Here is a 20,790-nt window from a genome sequence, read left to right on the forward strand (position 1 = left end):
GTCCTGAAATACCCCATTTGAGGGCCCTGACCCTCACCCTGTCCAGAGATCAGGGGTCATGCCCCTGGTCCTGGGGCCCCTCCAGTGACCCCAGCCCTACCCCGCCCCTCCCGCCAGCCCTTGGCCAAGCCCGAGTTTGCTGAAATAGAAAGGGCTCCCCACGGGCGCCTAATTATGGTGAAGAGACAGCAATTAAGCCTAACAGGGATCCTAATGAAGCACTGTCCCAGACGAGAAAGGCAGTGCTGGGAGAGCGTGGGTGCCAGAAAACAGGCCGGGAGGGGAAGAGCGAGAACGAAGCTGGGGAGGACACGCTGCAAGAGCAACTCCCAGCAACAGGGGCAGAGAAACGAGCCAAGGTTGCGCAGGCGCAGTAAAGGCCGCGCGCGGGATCGCGTCTGCCCCTCTGCACGCAGGCGCGCCGCTCTCCCCGCCCGCCGCTCTCGGCCCAACAGTGTGAATGGATTGCCACACGCAGTCCGCGCATGCGCACCACCAGGAGCGGCGTTGCACGTTGCCAGACGCGAGCTCTAGGTGGCGTCATCCCTCCAGCTGGGAAGAGGCACGCATGCGCGGAGGTTAGCACGAGGGATGGGCGAGTGCGCGCCGCGGGCATGCGCCGTGCGGGGAGAGACGGCGGCTCGGCGGGGTCATCCAGGCGCAAGCGCAGTGCGGTGTTTGTCTGCCGGACTGACGGGCGGCCGGGCGGTGCGCGGCGGCGGCGGGGAAGATGGCGGCGTCCTCCCTGGAGCAGAAGCTGTCCCGCCTGGAAGCAAAGCTGAAGCAGGAGAACCGCGAGGCCCGGCGGAGGATCGACCTCAACCTGGATATCAGCCCCCAGCGGCCCAGGCCCAGTAAGCACGGCAGCGTGGGGGAGGGGGCGGGCGGGGCGGGGCGCGCGCCGCGGGAAGCCCCGCCCCCGCCGCCAGGCCCCGCCCCCGCTTCCGGGGCGCTCTGGCTCCTCCTCCTCTCCACCCCATACCCCCTGCTGTCGGCTCGCGGGGAGAGGGTCACGGTGACCCGGGGGGCGTGGGACCGCGGGCTCCCGGGCGGCTCTGCCCCCAACGTAGGGGTTCCCCCTCACGGGGCCTACGGGCCTAGTTACCCGGCAAGGCCCCCCACCTGACGGCCCGCTCCCTCCCCGGGATCCTCAGAGCCTATGTCACCGTCACCTACCCAGAGCCGGAGCCGCGCTCCCTCCAATGCATGCGACTGTGACCACATCCAGGTTCGTCGCAAACACGGACACGTCTCTTCCGACCGGACGACTTCACTCCTGCCATCTCAGTGACTGGCAGGAGGCCCCTTTCCCCTTCGGCACCTGGGTCCCTGTCATATGGTTTAGTGGGGGGATGCGCTCACACTCACACACAAGCACACTTGGCCCAGGTGACACCTGAGGTCATTTGATCACTGTAACTCCCTATTCCTCTGACCCCCTTTCCTGTGACTGTGTCTGGTAATCCCTTTTTCCCCCGGGGCTGGGACCTTGTAATTGGGCCTGGGGGGCCCCCTCCCACGCACACCCTACCCACATACACCAGGCCCCCTCATACTTCTCTGACCCGTTTCACTGCCACCATCTTGGTGACTGTTTAGCTTCTCAAAAAATACACACCGAACTCTCAGCTTGGCAACTTTCGCCCACTGGACTCGAGTGACTTCCTTTTTCCTGCACGCCCACACTCACCTGGCCTAGGGATACCTGAAGCCAAGGTGGTGATATCTAGACCTCCCAGCCCACACACACCTCGTATCTGATCCCACTATCTCTGTGTATCTCCCTGCATCTTGTCGCCTGGAATCAAAAGCTGCCTCCTCCTGCCCTCCCCCACCCAACAATCACACCTGACCTGGGATTGCCACGACCACTGGACCACTGTCTAGTTTCTTTGTTATGTCCCGCTGAACCCCCCCTCCCCAAATCTCTCAGCTGGAGGGCATCGGGTCTTCACCCTCCCCACAGACCTGATGAGTAGCACCTCATCACACACTTTGTGTCTCTCTCTTGAGCTGGCAAATTGCCCTCCTTTGTACTTCTGATATGATCCCTGTAGCTTATGTAGCTCCCTGTGGGGTCATCCTGGTAGGAGGGGGAACACACCCCCATGTCAGAGTATTGCAGTCACTCCCCGCTCACCCAGCCTGATCTTCACGGCCTGACTGCCCCCAGTCCCTGGGTGCGCTCCACTCCCCATCTCTCTCTCTTCTGATTTGGGGTGGTGTGGGTTCCTCCCTGGGGCAGAAAGGCCTCCCAGGACTGGAGGGTCCCTGCCGGGCTCTGCAGTGCTGCCTCCCCTGCCCCCAGCATGGATGAGACAGGCCTGGGTCTGGGGCCAGGGGTGCCTTACAGGGTGGCTGTCCCAGAGTGAGGTATGGTGAGGCCCACGGCGGGCAGGCCCCTGAGGAGCCCCCTTCAGGTGTCTGTGTCTGTGTCAGCTCCATCCCATCCTCCCGGTCCTCCCATTTCTGTCGGTTTCTACCCGTCTCTGCAGTTTGGTGCCTCGCGCCTCCCCCTCTTCCTCGTTATGATTTGATTTCTTTTCTTTTGGACAAATCAGTTGTTTCTGTTGTGATTTATCGTGGTGTTGTTTTTTTTCTTCCTTTTCCCCATCCAGTTATTGTGATCACTCTAAGCCCTGCTCCTGCCCCGTCCCAACGAGCAGGTACCAGCCTTTTTATCATCGTCGCTTGGACATCTGCACCATTGACCTAACCGCTGCCCCGCCGCAGAATGCCCTCCCCCCCACCCCCCATGCTGTGTGTGCGTGTGTGCGCCTGTCACTCTTTTCTCCTTCCACACAATCAGTGATCAACAGTGTTTGGCCCACTTGGCCTCTTCTGTGTCCGCTCACCTTCCACTCCTCCCTTCCTGGCGGGCTCAGGTTTGGACTCCCTGGAAGAGGAAGTGGGCTCCTTTACTGACCAGGAGTCTGCCGCCTGTGAGAGGTCGCATGTGTGAGTGAGTGTATGAGAGAGAGAGAGGGAAAGTTGGACTAGGCCATCGGGCTGTGCCTGTTGATTTGTTTCAACCGTACAGCCAACATGTACTGCCCTGCTCTAGGGACACAGCAGTGAACAGAACGGACCAAGGGCCCCTCATTGTGTGGCTGACGCTCACTGACAGCATTCTCCTGGTCTGGGAGAAGTGGACAAAGCAGTGCTGCCTTGTAGAAAAGGCAAAGTAGAGCCAGCTTGGGGTTCTGCAAGGGGTGGTCAGTTGGGGAAGCCTCTGGAGCAGCTGGGATTACAGCACAGGCTCGGGGGAGGTGGGGAGATGTGAATGAAGGTAGAGGAAGCAGCCCGCAGAGGCCTGAGGCCTGAGCGCAGTTGCTTGCGGGTCTGGAGCAGATGGGGAGGGTGTGCATGGGTGTATGTGAGAGAGAGAGTGTGAGAGCAAGAGAGACAGACACCTGGGTGAGGTCTGGTCCAGTTGGCCCTTGTGTAGGGGGAGCTAAATTGGGCAGGTTGTGTGTGTTTGTGTGTGTGTGTGTGTGTGTAAGACAGTGTGAGGCTGGCCCTGTTCAGGGCTCTCGGCATGTTGTCTGTACACGTGTGGGGGTTTGTGCCATGCGCTGTGTGTGTGCGCGTACATGCGTGTTGGACTGACAGCCTGGTACATCTGTGGCTCCTTTTGGCCATGTGTTTCCATGCGCTCTTGTTCTCTCTCTCTTTTTCTCTCTTGTTCAGCCTCTTGCTCTCACTGTGCCCTCCTGACCTGCCGTGTGGCCTGTCACCACCTCTGTAACCTCTGTTCTCAGGGCCTTTGTGTACTTACCCTCCCCCCACCTTAGCCACCCTTCACTGGTCACCCTCAAGTCCCTACCGTGTTTCAGTTTGTAGGACCAATGGAAGCATCTCCCTTCCCGCCTCAGGAAGTGTGGAGAGGGTAGGGGTGTGGTCCTCATCCCAGAGAGGACCTGACCATGTGGGGCAGAAAAGAGGCCCAGACACCCCCCAGGGAGTGAGAGCCGGGCAGTGTCCCCAGAGAGTCCAGGTACAGGGGAGCATGGGGGCCTTCAGATGCCCCTGAGGTTGTTGAGCCAGAGAGGGAGGGGTTAGGACTCTGACTCTGGCCCTCACAGAGTAGTGAAGCAAGGACGTAACACAGAGAAGGACTAGAGCAGGAGAGGGGGAGCACAGGAGGTGAGGCCTGCAGGCCAGGGCAGGGTGCTAGGCCTGGCCATCTCCCTGGGGTCCCCAGAGCTCTTATTTTGCTCTGACCAGGCATGAGAAGACTTGTATCCCTCCTACGACTGCAGGCTAGGATCACGTAGCTGCTCCCTCGCTCTAGATGTGGCCAGGGTCCCAGGGTAACAAGGCAGAGAAAGTGCCCCAATACCAGCAATTCAAGCATATTTGTCTCTGTCCTTTGGGCCCATATCACCAGGTGCTTGCAGAACTGTGGGAGGAAGGGGTGGACCGCGGCAGGAGGTATAGGCAGAGGAGAGGGTGTCAGTTGAGGGTTGTGGGAGAGTTGCAGGCCCCAGGCCTCCTGGCCATTCTCCACGGAAAGGTCCTCTTCTGGCCCCACTTAGAGAGCTCTTTCAGCCAGTGCCCTACCCAGCTAGGGATCCCATTCCAGAGCACCAGGGCCTGGGGTACGAGGATTCAGTGGGGGATCATCTGTCTTCTCCAGGGGCACATGGGGCTCTGGTCCCCCACCTTGTTGCCAGCCCAGCCAGGGAGGATCCTAGCCCTTCAGGGAACCTGCTGTCCTGTCCCGGGCCCCTGTCTGGCCTGTCTCTGCAGTGCCTCCTCTGGGTAGCTGGGCCCCAAGTCCTGGCTCCCATCTGTCTGTCTGTCTCCTGCCCTCCCGATCCCCGAATGCCGCCTGCCCATCCTGGGGTGTCCGCTGCCTGCCCGCTGCCTGCCTGCCTGCCTGTAGCATGCCCAAGCTGTCCGCATGCAGGCTGCTGAGAAGACCCCACTGCCTGTCCCGCTCCCCACCCTCCATCCCACCAGCCCTTGGAGGGGCTGTGCCACCTGGATCCCCTCACCCAAAGGACACAGGCCCAGCCTGGTGTCCTGTCCCCCCACCCATTGGCCCCAGCTTTGCAGGCCAAACCGGGAGGCTCAGAGATGAGCCTGCTGGCTAGAGTGTGGCCCTCCCTGACCCTGGAACAGAATGTGGGGCAAGGCAGCCGGAAGCGTGGGGCCCTCGCCCATTGCCCCCTGGGTGGTCTACTTGATTCTTACTGGGCAGCCATGTACAGTGCTGCCAGCAGGACCAGAACCCAGGCTGATCCTGGCGGGCATTCCCTCCTCGCATGGTCCTGAGTGTGGGCGCTGTGGCCCTGGGCCTGCTTCCCGGGCAGAGGCGGGGAGGAAGGGGACACATCAGGAAGGCTGCCTGGCTGAAGGATGCGTCAGTCTCTGGGCCATGATCCTGTGTCAGCATAGACTTGGGGACCATCCCTCAGCTTCTGGGGACCACCCCTCCCTGCCAGCCCACTCCATCTATTTCCAGGTTGGGGTGAGAGAAGGACCCTGAGAGCAGCCAGGGAGACCCTAGCTCCTCCAGCCCAGTGGGGTGGGGGTGGGGGTTCTGGGCTGGCCTACCTGATGCCAGGGAGGGGAAGACCAGAGTCCCGAGGCCCCGGAGTGTCAGCTGCTGGCTAACCCCGTCTCACCCGTGGTTCTCACCCCCCTCCCCAGCCCTGCAGCTCCCGCTGGCCAATGATGGCGGCAGCCGCTCACCGTCCTCCGAGAGCTCGCCACAGCACCCCACACCCCCTGCCCGGCCCCGCCACATGCTGGGGCTTCCGTCAACCTTGTTCACCCCCCGCAGCATGGAGAGGTGAGCTGTTGGAATGAGGCCAGGAAGTCAGGGTGGGGAGGGCCACTTTGCCTGCCCTGGGGAGGAGGGTGGTTAAATGTGCAGAAACCCCTGTGTGTTGGGGACTGGGGTGGCCTCAGTTTGGTTGGGATCTTCCTCCACCGGGATTTCCTCCCTGTCCCCCCAGCATCGAGATTGACCAGAAGCTGCAGGAGATCATGAAGCAGACCGGCTACCTGACCATCGGAGGCCAGGTACCACCCAGGCGGGGCTCGGTCTTGGGGTGGGGGCGCGGTGCAGAGGCTGGCACATCCTCCAGCTCTGGCTGTCCTTGCCAGCGCTACCAGGCAGAAATCAACGACCTGGAGAACCTGGGGGAGATGGGCAGCGGCACTTGCGGTCAGGTGTGGAAGATGCGCTTCAGGAAGACGGGCCACGTCATCGCTGTCAAGGTGAGGGCTGCCCCTGCCCCCAGATGGGCCCCCTGCCCCAAGACCCCGGCACTAAGGCTTCCCTGGCTGTCCACGCAGCAAATGCGGCGCTCGGGGAATAAGGAGGAGAACAAGCGGATCCTGATGGACCTGGACGTGGTGCTCAAGAGCCATGACTGCCCCTACATTGTGCAGTGTTTCGGGACTTTCATCACTAACGTGAGTCCGCATCCATTGGAACAGCCTCCGATGGGGCCCTGCCGCTCTGTGGGCTCCCCGACTCTCTTCCTTGCCCGCCTCTGGGTGTCCCCCCGGGGCTGGAGTCTGTGTAGGGTGGGCGCAAGGGTGTGGCTGCACCCAAGCCACCCAGTGCCATCCCCACAGACGGACGTCTTCATTGCCATGGAGCTCATGGGCACGTGCGCTGAGAAGCTCAAGAAGCGGGTGCAGGGCCCTATCCCCGAGCGGATCCTGGGCAAGATGACGGTGGCGGTAAGCAGCCGGGCAGGCCTGCAGCTGGTTGGGTGCCAACGCGCCCCCTCCCCACTGAGGCCCATCCCCCCGTCACGGATACCTTCCTGCTGTCCTCGTTACAGATCGTGAAGGCACTGTACTACCTGAAGGAGAAGCATGGTGTGATCCACCGTGATGTCAAGCCCTCGAACATCCTGCTGGACGAGCGGGGCCAGATCAAGCTCTGTGACTTCGGCATCAGTGGCCGTCTTGTTGATTCTAAGGCTAAGACGCGCAGTGCCGGCTGTGCCGCCTACATGGCAGTGAGTGGGAGCCCCTCAGTGCCTTGGCGGGTGGGCATGAGGGCATCTGCTTGGCACACCTGCTCCGGCCCCTGGGGTACATCCTCCTCTTCTTGCCCCCATCAGCCTGAGCGCATAGATCCTCCGGACCCCACCAAGCCAGACTATGATATCCGGGCTGACGTGTGGAGCCTGGGCATCTCCTTGGTGAGTTGGGGCGCCTGCCTTTTGGGCTGGGGGCCCTGTCTTGTTGGGATGCAGAGGGAGGCAGTAAGATGGGAGGGAGGAAGCCGTCCTCAGCCCGTCCAGCCTGTTCATCTCTCTCAGGTGGAGCTAGCGACGGGACAGTTTCCCTACAAGAACTGCAAGACAGACTTTGAGGTCCTCACCAAAGTCCTGCAGGAAGAGCCCCCGCTCTTGCCCGGCCACATGGGCTTCTCAGGGGACTTCCAGTCCTTCGTCAAAGACTGGTGAGGAACCCCTGCCCCCGTCCTGCGCTCTGGGAGGCGGGGCAGGGTCAGGTGTGGCTGAGTGCTCAGAGCCAGGGGGTTTGGGGCTGGAGGGGAGTGGGGCAGCCCCCTGACACACACATAACTGTGGAAGTGGGAGCGGCTTTGGGTGGGAAGGCAAACGGGAAGGCGAGTGCTGAGGGCAGGGATGCAGACAGGAGCCGGAGCCCTGGGAATTAGGAGTTGGGTTTGGACCCGGCCTGAGCTGGGAATTAGGAGTTGGGTTTGGACCCGGCCTGAGCTGGCCCTGGGCAGTTGGCAGGGTGGCCCTTGGGCTTTGCCATCGAAGGTTGTGGACAAGCAGATGCGCCTGCAGGACTGCGGGGTCCGTGCATCTGGCAGCCATGAGCAAGATTGTGCCCACGTGATGTCCACATTGGATTGTTCCATGGGAGAGCCCCACTTACCTCTCCCGTGAGCACCTTGCAGTCCAGTTTGGGCTTCTGTCGCAGGTGGGATTCCCAAGGGCAGGTCCGGGTCCTCTGGCTTTTCAGCAGGCAGCACAGGGCCACGAGCACACAGCAGCTCCTTCCCACAGATTCCAAAGACCCCTGTCTCAGAGCTGGGACACCTGAGTCCCTGGGGCAGCCGGGCCCCTCCTTCCCCGACTCTTAGTTCTCTTTCCTCTCTCTTCCTTCAGCCTTACTAAGGATCACAGGAAGAGACCAAAGTATAATAAGCTACTTGTGAGTACCTGGGCCCCTCCCCCCCTCCCCTCCACGGAGCGCCTCCCTCCTCCTCTAAGTGCCCCCCTCGGCCCCGCAGGAACACAGCTTCATCAAGCGCTACGAGATGCTGGAGGTAGACGTGGCTTCCTGGTTCAAGGATGTCATGGCGAAGACTGAGTCACCTAGGACGAGCGGAGTCCTGAGCCAGCACCACCTGCCCTTCTTCAGGTAGCCACGTGGTGGCGGCCAGCCCCACCGGGGCCAGGGGCATGGCCACAGGCCCCCCCTTCCCCACCTGGCCACCCAGCTGCCCGCCAGGGGAGACCTGGGACCTGGACAGCTGCCGAAGGCTGAGGACAGAAAGTAGGGGGCACCGACCCACCCCCGACCCCCTGCCCAGCGGCCGTGGACAGACGGGCTCGCCAGGCCCCAGCCCTTCCCGTCCCGGGGTCAGCCGGCCTCCCGGGGTCAGCCGGCCGTGTGCGTCCCCCTGACAGACACTGTGAACGGAAGACAGCAGGCCACGAGCAGACTCGCTATTTATTCAGTCGTAACCTCTGGGCTGGGGCGGCCCCCAGGGGCCCGGAGAGAGCCGCCCGTCCCTCCCCTGCCCCGCTCCGCAAACATGCTCCCTGCCTCCATTCCCCCTCTCACCCCGTCTACCTCTCTGGCTTTCCCCATCTCCCTCCCTGCCTCTGCCTCTCTCCTGGCCACACTCGGGCTCTGTGCCCCCCCCCCCCCCCCCCCGGGGGACTCAGTCCACTTAGGTCTCCGGTGATGGCGAGTCAGTCGGCTGGTGTCCTCGCCCCAGGAAGGCAGGCTGGGCATTAACGACTGCAGCTGGGCCTGGGCTGGTCTCCCTCTCTCTTTCTCTCTCTCTCTTTCTCTCTCTCTCTCTGTCTCTCTTTGATCTCAGGGGGTCCTTTTTGGAGTTTATTGTATTTTATTGTACTTGGTGGGGTGTCTGGGGTTGGGGGGGAGAAGAGTTTCTTCTCACGGGGGTTTGTCGGTACCTTCAGAAACTTTTACCAAAGTCATGTTTAGCTGCTTGTGGTGGAGCCCCCGATCGCCTGTGGGTCCAGGCGTCTGGGGCGGGGGGCCGAGCCCCAAAGGTGGGCTCTGGGGAGCTCTTCCTCCCTCGGGGCTGGAGACTGGCCACAGCTGGGGTGGGGGCTGGTGAGTTGAGGACCTCAGGGGGCGTGGAGGGAGCCCAAGGGGCCGTGGCCACACAGGGTGGCCTTCAGGGACGGCGGGCGCAGGGCACGGTGAGGGCAGCGTACGCTGCCGCGGCAGGGAGATGGTGGAGGGAGTCAGTGGCAGGAGCGAGGGCCCTGGGGCCCCAGGGAAGACAGGGATGGAGGGTGCAAGGGGCGGGTATGGGGAGTTCCAGGACGTGTGACAGGATGGAGGTGGGGCTGGCTGAGGGCTGGGCGTGTGCAGACAGTCATGCCCTTGGAGTGCCCCTGAGCGCCATCGACTCCCCCAGAGCTGGCCAGTCCGCAGGAGCCCTCTGCAGCAGCCCCCAATGGGAGGGGGTGTGTTTCCTTTTTGTTGGTGATGCATGCAAATCAAGTGGACAACAAAACAAAACAAAAACCAGAAACCCACAGAACCACAAAACCAACACCAAAGGTGAGGAACTTGGCCGGACGTAGCAGACGCCGTCCAGGCCTAGGCATCACTGTATCCTGTCTGTCCTGTTGACTCTCGTTCCTGCTCCATACTCAAAATGCCGCATGTTCAAAAGTACTCGAGTTCTCTGCTCTCTGTCCCCCCCCCATGCCCCCCTCCCCCGCCTGGGAGGGGAGCGGCGGCCGCCTTCTCTTGCCCCAGTCCCCTTTGTGAGGGGATGGGGGCAGGGCGGGGGGCCACCAGGCCTGGCCCCCCACCCTCCCTCGCCTGGCCCAGCCACGGGGGGACCTTAGTAGGTAGCTGGAAGGTTCTGTGGCTGGGTGCAGGGCCAGCGGAGGCCCTGGGGCCAGCCACCTGGATTTATTTTTATTTAACTATTTCTGTTTTGTGAGTGTGTCTGCCCGCCCCTGTCCCCCACTTCAGCACGAAGTGGGGGTCCTGGGGGGGAACCTCTTCTTCCCCTCTGCCTCTTTCCTGTCTTCTCCCTCCGTCGCCAGTCACCAGCCATCCTTCTCGACCAGGCAGAGGGTGGAGCGGGCAGGCAGGGGCCTGGGGTGGCCTGGCACAGGCCACCGGCCCACAACCCCTTCTCTGGTCGCCAGTATTCCCCCCCCCCCCCAGCCCTTTTTAAAACGAAATGCCCTCGTTTGTAAATCCTTAGACGCTTGAGAATAAAACCCCTCCCTTTTCTTCCATCGAGTCTGTGGTTTGTCTTGAGCTTGGCAGGACCTGGCAACAGGAGGTGGGAAGGAGCTGTGAGCCCTGACCTGGGGTGGGGTGGGGTGGGTGGGGGGAGCCCGGCTGTTCTTGTGGATGAGGCCACCAAGTGGAGTGGAAACCAAAGTGGGCCCGGGGACTAGTGGGGTGGGTGGTATTTGTAGTGAGGTGCCCGCCCTCCCCACCACCCCGATCGCCACAGGTTGGCCAGAGAGGAGCCCTTAATCCCTGGCAGGCCTTGGGCACCGGCTGTTAAACACCCCAGTCCACCGCCCCCGCTCCCTGCCTCCTGGGGTGGCCACTCAGCCAAGGACAGGGCCGCCTGCCCACCTGCCAGGCCTGGGTGCTGCCTGGCTGGCGCCGCTGCTGCCGGGGTGCACTCCACTGCCAGTTCAGCATGCTGGGTGCCACGCTCCTGCTGCTGGCCCTGCTCCCCAGGATCGCCTCCGCGCCCAGCGGGCCGCCTGGTACGTACGGGCCGGGGACGCGGCCCATCACACTGCCGGCCCGTGTCGGCCTTCTTGGCTGCACTGCTCATCTACCCTGCCTGCGGGGACGGGTGGGTGGGAGGTGGGCTCTGCCTCCAGCCCGTTTCCAGCTCCTGGGGGGAACCTCGACTTCTTGGGAGTCACCAGCAGTTACCCTGAGGCCAGGGACGTGGGAGAGCAGTGCACGAATGCTTTTAGGAAACGTGTGTGGGGACCATCCTACATGTTGGAGAACACTGTTTGACAAGGATCCCAGCTGAGTGTGTGCGTGTGTGCGTGTGTGTCCGTGTCCTGCCCTCAGTCTGGGAGTGAGGAGCCTGGACAAGCGGAGAAACCAAGACCCTGGTGGCTGGCTGGGCTGCCACTGTTCCAGAGGGGCAAAGGGGCAGCACCTGCCTTGTCCCCTTCCCTATTAGTTACAGTACCCTTGGAAAAGAAGGGGGGCAGCAGCCCCCCAAGCTGGCCCTACTGCCCCCACAGAGCAGCCCTCGCCCAGCCTGACCGCCGCCCCCCCATCAGGCACCCCTCATCTCTTCCCCGCCAGGGAAGCCCGGGTCTGCTGTGGGTGGGGAAATCTAGGTCTGGGAAGGGGGAGTCCTCCCCGGAGGCAGCGCGGTCGTGCTCCCAGCCTGGGCTGCTGGGCGCGCAGTGAACCGGGCGCGGAGCCGGGCACCCCTTTTCCAAAGTTGGCGGGGAGGCTGGTTCGGGCCCGGAGGGGCCAGGGGCACGGGGCCTCCTCGGTGTCACCCTGTCCCCCCGCCAGCGCCTCCGTTCCCGGCGGCGCCCCGGCCCTGGCTGCGCCGACCCCTCTTCAGCCTGGAGCTGTCGGACGCGGAGGACGCCTTCCCGCGCCGCGCGGGGCCGCTCGAGGTCCCGGCCGACAGCCGCGTGTTCGTGCAGGTGTGGCCGCGGGGCGCCCCGGGGGGCCGGCCGGTGGGGGCGCCGTCGCTGACCACGGCCCCGCCCCCCAGGCGGCCCTGGCCCGTCCCTCCCCGCGCTGGGGCCTGGTCCTGCACCGCTGCTCCGTGACGCCGTCCTCCCGCCCGGCCCCGGGGCCCGCCCTGGCGCTGCTGCGCGGGGGCTGCCCCGCCGACTCCTCGGTCGTCCTCCCGCCGCCGTCGCCGCCGCCGTCGCCGCCGCGCCCGGGCGCCGCCCGCCCCGTGCGCTTCAGCTTCCGCCTGCGCCCGGTCTTCAACGCCTCGGTGCAGTTCCTGCACTGCCAGCTGAGCCGCTGCCGCCGCCTCCGGGGAGCCCGCCGGACGCCCGCGCCTCCTACGCTACCGCCGCCTTCGCTGGTGCGCGGGCCAGTCCCGGCTGGGCACCTCCGGCCTCTGCAGGAGCCGCCCCTTGCAGCCTGGGGGCCGAGGGGCCCCTCGGAGCTGGGGAGAGTCCCTGGCTGGGCTGGTGGCTGGGCTCAGGGACGGGGTGGGGGCGCGGGGCTCTGCCCAGGGTTCCCCGGGGCACCTTCTGGGACGCCTTGGGCGGAGCTGCGGTCCCTCCAGGGCTGGGGGGCTGGGGCAGGGCGCCTGAGGGGCCAGATCTCGGCCTACGGTTCTCAGACAACCGGCGCGCGGCCTTGGGCTGAGTCCTCACAGGCGGGGAGGGGGGCTGGGGCACAGGCCGGGGGGCGGGGCTCAGGGCCACGGGGGGGGGGGCTCTCCAGGCGCTCGCCGGTGCGACTCCCGGTTGCAGCAGAGCTGGACACTTGGAGCCCTCGGGAGCCCCAGAACAGGTCCCCGAACCCTGGGGCCTGACAGCCCCGGCCCTTGCCTCCTCCCCCCTCTCCCCGCAGTGTCAGCCTCAGGACGAGGCGTGCTCGGGCGGCGGCGGCGGCAGCGGCGAGAGCCTGGGAGCCGCCGGCCCCCACCTGCACACGCTGACGCAGCCCATCGTGGTCACCGTGCCGCGGCCGCCCCCCCGTGAGCGCGCAGTCCTCCCCCGCAGGGGGCGCGGGCGGGGGGGGGCAGGGCGCCTGGGGGCCCCGGGGCCGGGCCCAGCCTCCGCGTCGGACTTCCCACAGGGCCACCCAAGGGCGTCCCCGGCCGAGCCGTGCGCCCCGAGCCTCCTGCCCAGGCCCCGGCGGCCCTGGAGCCCGCGCCCGTGGTGGCGCTGGTGTTGGCCGCCTTCGTGCTGGGCGCTGCGCTGGCCGCCGGGCTCGGCCTCGTCTGTGCGCGTTCAGGTACCAACCTCGGGCTCGCCGGGTCTTCCGCGCGGCCCCCGGCCCGTTCCCGCGCGCCCAACCGGCGGGGCCTGGCCACGCGTAGAGCTGCCGGCGCCACGCCCGCGGCGGCCCCCAGGGGGCGCCCTTGGCCCGGCCCGAGCGCGGCACCCTACGGCTCCGCAGCCCGCCCGCCTCTCCTTTCCAGCGCCCCCAGCCCCCGGCCCTGCCCCGAGGGACTCGCCCAGCGGCCCCCAGCCCAGGAGGCCGCAGTGAGCAGGTAAATGGTGGCGCGCGGGGGGGGGGGTAGGACAGCTGGAAGAGGGACCTGATGACAATGACTTCATCGGCTTTCCCTGTGCCAGGGCGTTTCATGCCTATTCATTAATTTGATCCTCGTAACAGCTTTCAGGTAGATATTATTATAATCCCCACATTAGAAATGAGAAACACGAGGCACCCTCTGAAGTAACTTGGCAAAAGTCACAACAGTAAAAAAACAAAAACAGTCCCAACATTCGGTGGAGCTGGAATTCAAACTCGGGCACCGGGTCCCCCGCGGCCAACCTCGGGCTCTGTGCCGCAGAGGGGTCCGCAGGCGTCGGACAGACACGGGCCGAGGGGAATTCGCCGCTCAGCCCTAGCGCCCACCCTCACTCCCGCACAGACTGCTGGCGGCCAGGGATGGGCCGCGACGGGGGCGGCCTGCGTGGGGTCCTCTCCTCCGCTCAGCCCGGGGAGCCCCTCCCCGGGGACGGAGACGCCAGCCACGGCCTCGAACCAGGCCCACCAGGACCGGACCGGCCGCGGTCGACCTCGGACCTGCTCCCTGAGCCCTCCCGCCCCGCCCCTCCTCGCACCCTCCCAACCCGGGCTCCAAATAAACATCTGGTCTGACCCGCTGAGTTCTGAGGTCTGCGTGTGCGCTTGGCGCGGGTGTAGGGGGCAGGAAGCAGATGGGGGCCAGGGGAGACCTAAGGGAGCTGTTCCCAAACAGACAGGGGCACCCAACCCCACCTGCTTGCGTCTGAACAAGCTCCGCTTCATCCCCCCCCCGCCCCCCGCCCCTGCCCACCTGCCTCCTGCGGTCTTCCCGGAGCCAGGCTTGGCTCTCCACCCCTGCCGCCTGGATCCTACCCTCGCGAGGGCCTTGCCCAGTTCTGTCTAGGCTAGAGCTCTCCAAACGTCTCCTGTCCGAGTTCCTACCTTCCCTCGAGCGGGACCACTAGCTCCATTTTACAAATGGGGAAACTGAGGCTCGGCTCGGCCAGATCACATGCCCTAGGTCCTACGGGCGGCTCAACCCCAACAGCCCAGGCTCCGGCCAGGATCCACCCCTTTTGGAGAAGCAACGCACACAGTAGGAGTTTCGCAAGACTCAGGCCCGGAACGGAGGGAGGGCAGGGGGTCTAAGGTCTCGGCTCCAGGTCACGAACGAGAGGGAGATAATATGCAGGCGGGGGTGTCTCATTCGCCGCCACCGCAGTTCGCAGGCCAGCCTCTCCGTCGGCGTCGGCTACACCGCTCCCGGCGGCCGTAAACGCGGAGCCACGCCCCATCTGTTTCCGCCTCCGCGCGGCGCTTTCTGACCCCAGCGGCCTCCGTAACCCCGCCCACCAGGGAAACGGGCCCGGGACGCCGACACCGCCCTCGCCGGCATGAAGCCTCCGCAGCGGCGGCGAACGGCCCCGGCGCGCTACCTGGGCGAGGTGACGGGCCCCGCGGCCTGGAGCGCCCGCGAGAAGCGGCAGCTGCTACGACTACTGCAGGCGCGGCAGGGCCAGCCGGAGCCGGACGCCGCTGAGCTGGCCCGAGAGCTTCCGGGCCGCAGCGAGACCGAGGTGAGGGGTCCTGGGAAGGGAACGCGGCTGGAAGCGGGGCTAGGAGGGGGCGGGGCGTGCCTGCGGCTGAGGGGCGGCGCGGGGCGGCCGAGCTAGGGGCGGGGCGTGGGCGGGGCGAACGCGAGGGTGGGGGCGGGGCGAACTGGGAGGAAGGCGGGGGGGGTGGGCGAGGCGTGCCTGCGGCTGAGGGGCGGGGTGGGCGGGGCGAACGCGAGGCTGGGGGCGGGGCGTGCCTGCGGCTGAGGGGCGGGGCGAACTGGGTGGGAGACGGGGCGGGCGGGGCGTGCCTGCGGCTGAGGGGCGGGGCGGCCGAGCTAGGGGCGGGGGTGTGGGCGGGGCGAACGCGAGGCTGGGGGCGGGGCGTGCCTGCGGCTGAGGGGCGGGGCGGCCGAGCTAGGGGCGGGGTGTGGGCGGGGCGACCGCGAGGCTGAGGGTGGGCGGGGCGTGCCTGCTGCTGAGGGGCGGGGCGGCCGAGCTAGGGGCGGGGTGTGGGCGGGGAGAACGCGAGGCTGGGGGCGGGGCGTGGCTGCGGCTGAGGGGCGGGGCGGCCGAGCTAGGGGCGGGGTGTGGGCGGGGCGACCGCGAGGCTGGGGGCGGGGCGAACTTGGGAGAAAGGCTGGGGTGGGCGGGGCGTGCTTGCGGCTGGGGGGCGGGGCGAACGCGAGGCTGGGGGCGGGGCGAGCTTGGGAGAGGCTGGAGGTGGGCGGGGCGTGCCTGCGGCTGAGGGGCGGGGAAGGGCGTGGGCGGGGCTAACTGGGAGGGAGGCTGGGTGTAGGCGGGGCGGGAGGCCGAGGGGCGTGGCGAGGTGGAGGCCACGCGGAGGAGGGGCTGAGCAGTCGGGCTCCGAATTAGATGGAGCAGAGGCCCAGGACAGGGCGGGAAGGGCTGCAAGAGCCCGCGGGAGTGAGGCTGAATTGAGAGCCAGGAAACGGGGCCGAGAGGGTGAAGTGGGGAGGTGAACAGGGTAGTGCTTAGGAGGGCTGGGCCCTGGCTGCGCGGAGGAACCAGAACCGCCGTGGGCCTCACATCTTTATCAGGTGGCTGGTCACACGTGTGGCCTGGCCCTGAGCCGCGGGGCAGAGACACCGAGACCTGTACCCCTGGGTAGCAGGAGGCTAGGGAGCTGGCGGTGGGTCCCCTCCCAAACCCTGGGCGTGTAGAAGGCCCATTTGGCCTCCTCCTGTCTTCCCCAGGTCCGGGACTTCCTGCGGCAGCTTAAGGGCCGTGCGGTCCGGGAGGCCCTCCAGAGGCTGCATCCCGGTCCAAGGCGCCGAGAAACACAGACGCCGGCCCCCATCGAGGTGAGGCAGGACAAGGGCCCACAAGGCCAGCCCCGGGGCATGCGTGGGTGTTGGGGGTGGGGATGACCTGGTCAGGGGATCCCCAGGAGGAGCAGGCCTTGGAGACCCCTGAGCGTGGTTCCCTGGCTGACCGTGTGCCTTCTGGTTGCCCCACCCAGGTATGGATGGATCTGGCTGAGAAGATAACAGGCCCGCTGGAGGAAGCCCTGACTGCGGCCTTCTCACAGGTAAAGCCATCTAACAGGCAGGATGGGGTGTTCCCTACAGGTCTGAATAAGGGGAACTTGGCTCCTGGGCCCTTCCTCTTGCCAGCTCTGTGACTCTGGCCAGTCCCTAGACACCCTAAGCCTCAGTGACCCACACTTCCGAGGCAGCTCCTGTATGTTCCCCCTCGCAGGGAGGGTTTCGTGACCAGGTGGGGCTGGAGGGCTCAGCCTTGCACAGGGCAGGGGAGTGGTCGATGGGAGGACTTCCGCCCTTCCCTCTGTGATGTCTCCTTCTGCCAGGTACTCACCATCGCAGCCACAGAGCCCGTGAGCCTCCTGCACTCCAAGCCTCCCAAGCCCACGCAGGCTCGTGGAAAGCTACTGTTGCTCGATGCCCCTGGAGGGCAGAAGGAAGCAAGCCCTGAAACTCCCGGCCCCGCCCCTAAGCCGGATGGCCCGGCCCCCGAGGCATCTTCTGAATTCCTGGCTGACCCTTCCTCGGCTGAGGGAGACTTCTCCGTGGACTTTGAGAAGATCTACAAGTACCTGTCATCCGTCTCCCGCAGGTGTCATGGCCCTGAACTCTCTGCCGCTGGTGAGGATCACGGGCAGGGATGATGGGAGTCCCCTGTTACAAGCCCCGCCCTTCCCTCACCTCTACCCCTCTGTGTGCATCTCCAGAGGCTGCTGTGGTCCTGGACCTGCTCATGGCACTTCCCGAGGAGCTGCAGCGCCTGCCCTGCGATGCCCTGGTTCAACACATGTCGGACATGTACGTCCACCTGACAGCTCCCCAGCCTGACCCAGCCAGTGAGGGCCTGGGGCCGGCAGCTGAGGATGCTGGGACAAGCTCCAGCCGGCCGGAGGCGTCAGGCCAGGCCCCGCCCCAGGCCTCTGAGAGCACTGGGCCTGCTGAACCAAGGTCTCCTTGGCAAGCAGCAGGGGTCTGTCCCCTGAACCCATTCTTGGTGCCCCTGGAATTTCTGGGCCAGGCAGCCACCCCTGCAAGGTGAAGGCCCGGCAGGCGGACGACACAGCAAACATCTGTGAGCCCCCTGGCCCTCAGGCCTGCCTGGGCTGGCACTGGGTTGTCATGAGGATCCAGTCATGGTGGAAGGTCCCTGACATGGTGGGCAGCAGGGGGTGGCCTTTAAGATGACCAACACAGCAGGAGTCTCCGACACAGCAGACAGGTGTACAGGGGCTTGGCCGCAGAGCTGAGGTGGGGGCAGCCGGGCAGCTTGGTTAAAGTCACGGTTAAATACTGTCCCTTCCCACATCCTGTATTCTCTGTCCTGTAACTGTGAGTAAAGTTCTTGTCAACCCATCTTGCTCCCTTCTTCCTGAGTGACAGATGGGAGTAGAGGTGCAAAGTGCCAGGAGGAGAAGAAGTCAAGAGTGCCAGAGTTCAGGGTGCCGGGGGCTGAATCGGGATGTTGGGGCACATAGGGTGGAAGGCTGCTGCCACCAGGTCTGCTTCAATGTCACCTGGAATGACCTCAGTCCAGCCGGGAGGGGGACCCTGGGTGATTTGTGTGGAGGACCGGAGGCCTGAGCCCAACCGGTGTGGGTGCAGGGGTTTCGGAGCAGGTGACTTCACATGGCACACATAGAGAGGCCACCAGAGGGAGGGGAGCCAGGTCGCTGGTAGGAGTCAAGGGTTGGGGTGGGCTGCCTCCTGTGGCGGGAGGCTGGAAGAAGCAAGTGCCCCCAGGTGGCCTTAGTGACGCAGGGCTGGGGGACGGCGTGGGGGGAAGAGCTGGACTGGAGCAGCCTCAGGAGCAGGGAGGGGGGAGCCGAGTTGGTAGGGGAAGGGTTGAGGCTGCTGCCAAGGGCCCCAAATGCCCAGGAGTGCTGCTGGGTCTCCCTGCAAGGGCCCCCCCCTTCCTCCGCGGGCCTGAGCCTGTAGATTCAGGGCCAGCCAGGGCTCGGCAGGAGGCTCCGCAGGGCACCGCGGCGCCGCCCTCCCACCCTGCCCAGCCTCACTAGTCCTCTGGGAGCTGGTAAATCTTGTTCGCAGAGCCCGTGCACTCAACAGCCTTCCTTTTATAGAAGCGCTGGCTTCTCCCCGCCCGCTGCACACGGCTCCCCGGGGGCGCACGCATCTCCCGCGGCGTGGAGCGCAGCCAGCCCACTCCGTGCTGCCAGCCCCGCGGCTTCCCGAGCGCGTGCTGCTGGTGGGCAGGAGGAAGCGGGCTCGGGAAGGTTCGGGGGCGCGCGTCGGGCCGGCGCCAGGGCACCATGCCACCTCCTGGCGACACCCAGGCCCGCAGGGGGAGGAGGAGGGTGTCGCTGAAGGCCGCCAGCTTACGCGAGCCGCCAGAAGGCGGCCTGGCCGTTGGGCCGCGCGGACAGCCGTGGAGAGCACGTGAGAACGCAGAGCTGGGTTCAAATCCCAGCCAGGCTGGAATCGTGCCGCTCCGTGCAGTCCGGGCTAGTCACCCAGGCTGCCTGGGCACAGCCCCTGGACCTTAGTCCCCTGGCGGGCACAAGAGCCACGCCGACAGGGCTCGGCCTGGTCTTGAAGAGGCGCTAACTCGCGCGCTTGGCATGTAGTAAGCGCTCAATAATAGCTTTTATTGACACCGTCGGCTCAGAGGCAGGGAGGCAGGAGGAGGCACGGGGAAGGCCTCGGCGGCGGCGACAGGAGAAGGCATCAGGGGGACGCGGCGGGAGGACCAGGGGGGAGCAGAGGCGGGGACTGGGGGAGGGGCGCCGACCTGGGCTGGGGCGGCACAGAACCTGCCCGCACTCTCCTCCCAGCGAGGGCGCCGCGCGTCCTGGACACGACGGCCGCTGGTGCTGTCCCATCTCCCCAGTCTCCCCAGTCTCCCGGGCAGGCCGTGCAGGGCATGTTGGTAGGCGGCGTCCACCCCGCGGGCGCAGGAGAGCCTGCCCGCCCGCCGGAGCAGCTCAACACTTAAGGGGGGGGCGGGGGCGGAGGCGTGAGGGTGGCCAGACCACGGGGGGGGAGGGGGGCCACGGGGGTCCCCCGCATCCGGGGACGGACATGACACTCATGCTCGGCGGCGGCAGGACAAGAGCAAAGCCACCTCTACGTATGCCGGGGGCTGCGGGGTGGGGGTCCTCTTCCCAGTTACGGAGCGAGGACGGGGCGGGATGAAGGCACGAAGTGGGGGCTCCGGCCAGGCCGGGAGGAAAGATGGGAGGGGTCGGAGGGGGAGGAGCCGGACCTCTGCCGCCCTCCCCCTCGGGCTAGGCTGCGGGGCGGGGTGCCGAGCGCCGTCCCTGCCAGGCGGCGCCCCCGTCGGGTGGGCCCTGGGAGGGAGGCCCCGGCAGGCTCAGACCAGCGCGTAGTCGAACTGCCCGCGCTCGAGCGCCTCCTTGTGGTCGGTCCAGGACGAGGCGGGCATGCGGCTGTAGGGGTCGAGCAGGATGCGCACGCAGCGCACCATCAGCAGCACCAGCACCACGAGCAGGCACAGCACGAAGGCGAACACCGTGCGCTGCTCCGCGTCCAGGCCCGCGCCCACCGGCGGCCCCGTCGACGGCGGCAGCGGCTCCGGGGACAGCGTCCACGCCGCGCTCATGGCTCACATCGCCGCGCGCCCTGCGGAGGAAGGGCCCGCCCGGGGCGCGGGGATGAGGCCGCGCCTTCCCGCCCCTGCGCCCCGCTCCCGCCCCCGCCCCCTGACCTTCCCGGATCCAGCCCCCGCCCGCGCCTCCGTCCCCCGGCTACGCCCAAGCCCGGCCGGCGGGCACGCCGCCGCAGGCACGCGGGGACCCAACTCCGGCCGTGCGCGCAGATGGGGGCGCGGAGAGTGGGGAGAGGGAGCCCGGCCCGGCCGGCCCGCGCACAACAGGTGCGAACGCGGAGCCCGGGCGGCGCAGCGGGGCGAAGCCCGGTCCCCCATCCCCGCTCCCTTTGTCTCGGCGCCCCGGGGACCCCTCCCCCACCGCCCCCGCCCCGCCGCGCCCCTCACCCTGGCCTCGACCGGGACGGGGACCGAGCGCCCGGTGGCTGCGCTCTCCTCCGGGACCCGCGCCGGCTCCGCTCTCGGCGTCTCCCCGGCGGCGGCGGCGGCGGCGGCGGCGGCGGCAGCCCGGGCTCAGCCCACCCCACCCGCCCCTGGAGCGCCGGAGACCGAGGCAGGCGAGCCGCGCGCTAGCCGGGCCGCCGCGGCTGTTCCCATGGCGACGGGGGCGGGGCCGCCGCGGGGGGCGGAGGCTGCGCAGGGAGCGGTGCGCGGGCCCGCGACCCCGCCCCGGCCTCGGGAGGACCGAGCTGCCGCCGCGGGTCGCCTGGGAGACCCCGGCCGCCGCGAGGCCGCGAGGAGCCTGGGC

At 66.6% G+C, this 20,790-nt stretch overlaps 4 protein-coding genes across 6 annotated transcripts; 3 read left to right on the forward strand and 1 right to left on the reverse strand.

The window, feature by feature from the left end:
• Positions 1-666: 666 nt before the first annotated feature.
• Positions 667-10,469, forward strand: MAP2K7 (mitogen-activated protein kinase kinase 7). Of its 3 annotated transcripts, XM_055343771.1 has the most exons (12): positions 667-854; positions 2,619-2,666; positions 5,659-5,800; positions 5,967-6,033; positions 6,118-6,231; positions 6,310-6,429; positions 6,595-6,702; positions 6,807-6,986; positions 7,092-7,172; positions 7,293-7,435; positions 8,115-8,160; positions 8,240-10,469. In XM_055343771.1, the coding sequence occupies exons 1-12, from the start codon at positions 731-733 to the stop codon at positions 8,372-8,374; spliced, it is 1,308 nt and encodes a 435-aa protein (XP_055199746.1). In that variant the 5' UTR covers positions 667-730; the 3' UTR covers positions 8,375-10,469. The 3 variants fall into 3 exon arrangements, with proteins under 3 accessions (XP_055199746.1, XP_055199747.1, XP_055199745.1); XM_055343772.1 differs by lacking the exon at positions 2,619-2,666; XM_055343770.1 differs by lacking the exon at positions 2,619-2,666 and having other exon boundaries at positions 5,967-6,231.
• On the forward strand, positions 9,546-14,087 carry TGFBR3L (transforming growth factor beta receptor 3 like). The gene is made up of 7 exons (XM_055344356.1): positions 9,546-9,677; positions 10,757-10,958; positions 11,743-11,879; positions 11,951-12,274; positions 12,772-12,898; positions 13,000-13,417; positions 13,805-14,087. The coding sequence occupies exons 1-7, from the start codon at positions 9,546-9,548 to the stop codon at positions 13,968-13,970; spliced, it is 1,506 nt and encodes a 501-aa protein (XP_055200331.1). The 3' UTR covers positions 13,971-14,087.
• Positions 14,088-14,331: 244 nt separating this feature from the next.
• SNAPC2 (small nuclear RNA activating complex polypeptide 2) lies at positions 14,332-17,812 on the forward strand. Its single transcript, XM_055343773.1, has 6 exons — positions 14,332-14,497; positions 14,624-14,978; positions 16,172-16,279; positions 16,438-16,506; positions 16,786-17,080; positions 17,167-17,812. Exons 2-6 carry the CDS (start codon positions 14,796-14,798, stop codon positions 17,496-17,498), a joined length of 987 nt encoding a protein of 328 aa, XP_055199748.1. The 5' UTR covers positions 14,332-14,497; positions 14,624-14,795; the 3' UTR covers positions 17,499-17,812.
• A 1,229-nt stretch (positions 17,813-19,041) lies between these two features.
• CTXN1 (cortexin 1) lies at positions 19,042-20,590 on the reverse strand. The gene is made up of 2 exons (XM_055344007.1): positions 20,430-20,590; positions 19,042-20,056 (listed from the first exon to the last, which is right to left on the reverse strand). Exon 2 carries the CDS (start codon positions 20,034-20,036, stop codon positions 19,788-19,790), a length of 249 nt encoding a protein of 82 aa, XP_055199982.1. The 5' UTR covers positions 20,037-20,056; positions 20,430-20,590; the 3' UTR covers positions 19,042-19,787.
• Positions 20,591-20,790: the final 200 nt, after the last annotated feature.

Source organism: Nyctereutes procyonoides, unplaced genomic scaffold (genome assembly GCF_905146905.1).
Source record: "Nyctereutes procyonoides isolate TBG_1078 unplaced genomic scaffold, NYPRO_anot_genome, whole genome shotgun sequence".
In the NCBI taxonomy this organism is placed as follows: Eukaryota; Metazoa; Chordata; class Mammalia; order Carnivora; family Canidae; genus Nyctereutes; species Nyctereutes procyonoides.

What these genes read in the sequence shown, in the direction of transcription:
- MAP2K7 (XM_055343770.1), top strand. Translation starts at nt 731, where the DNA reads ATGGCGGCGTCCTCCCTGGAGCAGAAGCTGTCCCGCCTGGAAGCAAAG. An exon ending in GCCACGTCATCGCTGTCAAG is followed by an intron (nt 6,232 to 6,309) that starts GTGAGGGCTGCC and finishes CTGTCCACGCAG; the next exon opens with CAAATGCGGCGCTCGGGGAA. An exon ending in GGAGCCTGGGCATCTCCTTG is followed by an intron (nt 7,173 to 7,292) that starts GTGAGTTGGGGC and finishes CATCTCTCTCAG; the next exon opens with GTGGAGCTAGCGACGGGACA.
- TGFBR3L (XM_055344356.1), top strand. Translation starts at nt 9,546, where the DNA reads ATGGAGGTGGGGCTGGCTGAGGGCTGGGCGTGTGCAGACAGTCATGCC. An exon ending in CGCGCCCAGCGGGCCGCCTG is followed by an intron (nt 10,959 to 11,742) that starts GTACGTACGGGC and finishes TCCCCCCGCCAG; the next exon opens with CGCCTCCGTTCCCGGCGGCG. An exon ending in ACAGCCGCGTGTTCGTGCAG is followed by an intron (nt 11,880 to 11,950) that starts GTGTGGCCGCGG and finishes CCCGCCCCCCAG; the next exon opens with GCGGCCCTGGCCCGTCCCTC.
- SNAPC2 (XM_055343773.1), top strand. Translation starts at nt 14,796, where the DNA reads ATGAAGCCTCCGCAGCGGCGGCGAACGGCCCCGGCGCGCTACCTGGGC. An exon ending in CGGGCCGCAGCGAGACCGAG is followed by an intron (nt 14,979 to 16,171) that starts GTGAGGGGTCCT and finishes TGTCTTCCCCAG; the next exon opens with GTCCGGGACTTCCTGCGGCA. An exon ending in TGACTGCGGCCTTCTCACAG is followed by an intron (nt 16,507 to 16,785) that starts GTAAAGCCATCT and finishes TCCTTCTGCCAG; the next exon opens with GTACTCACCATCGCAGCCAC.
- CTXN1 (XM_055344007.1), bottom strand. Translation starts at nt 20,036, where the DNA reads ATGAGCGCGGCGTGGACGCTGTCCCCGGAGCCGCTGCCGCCGTCGACG.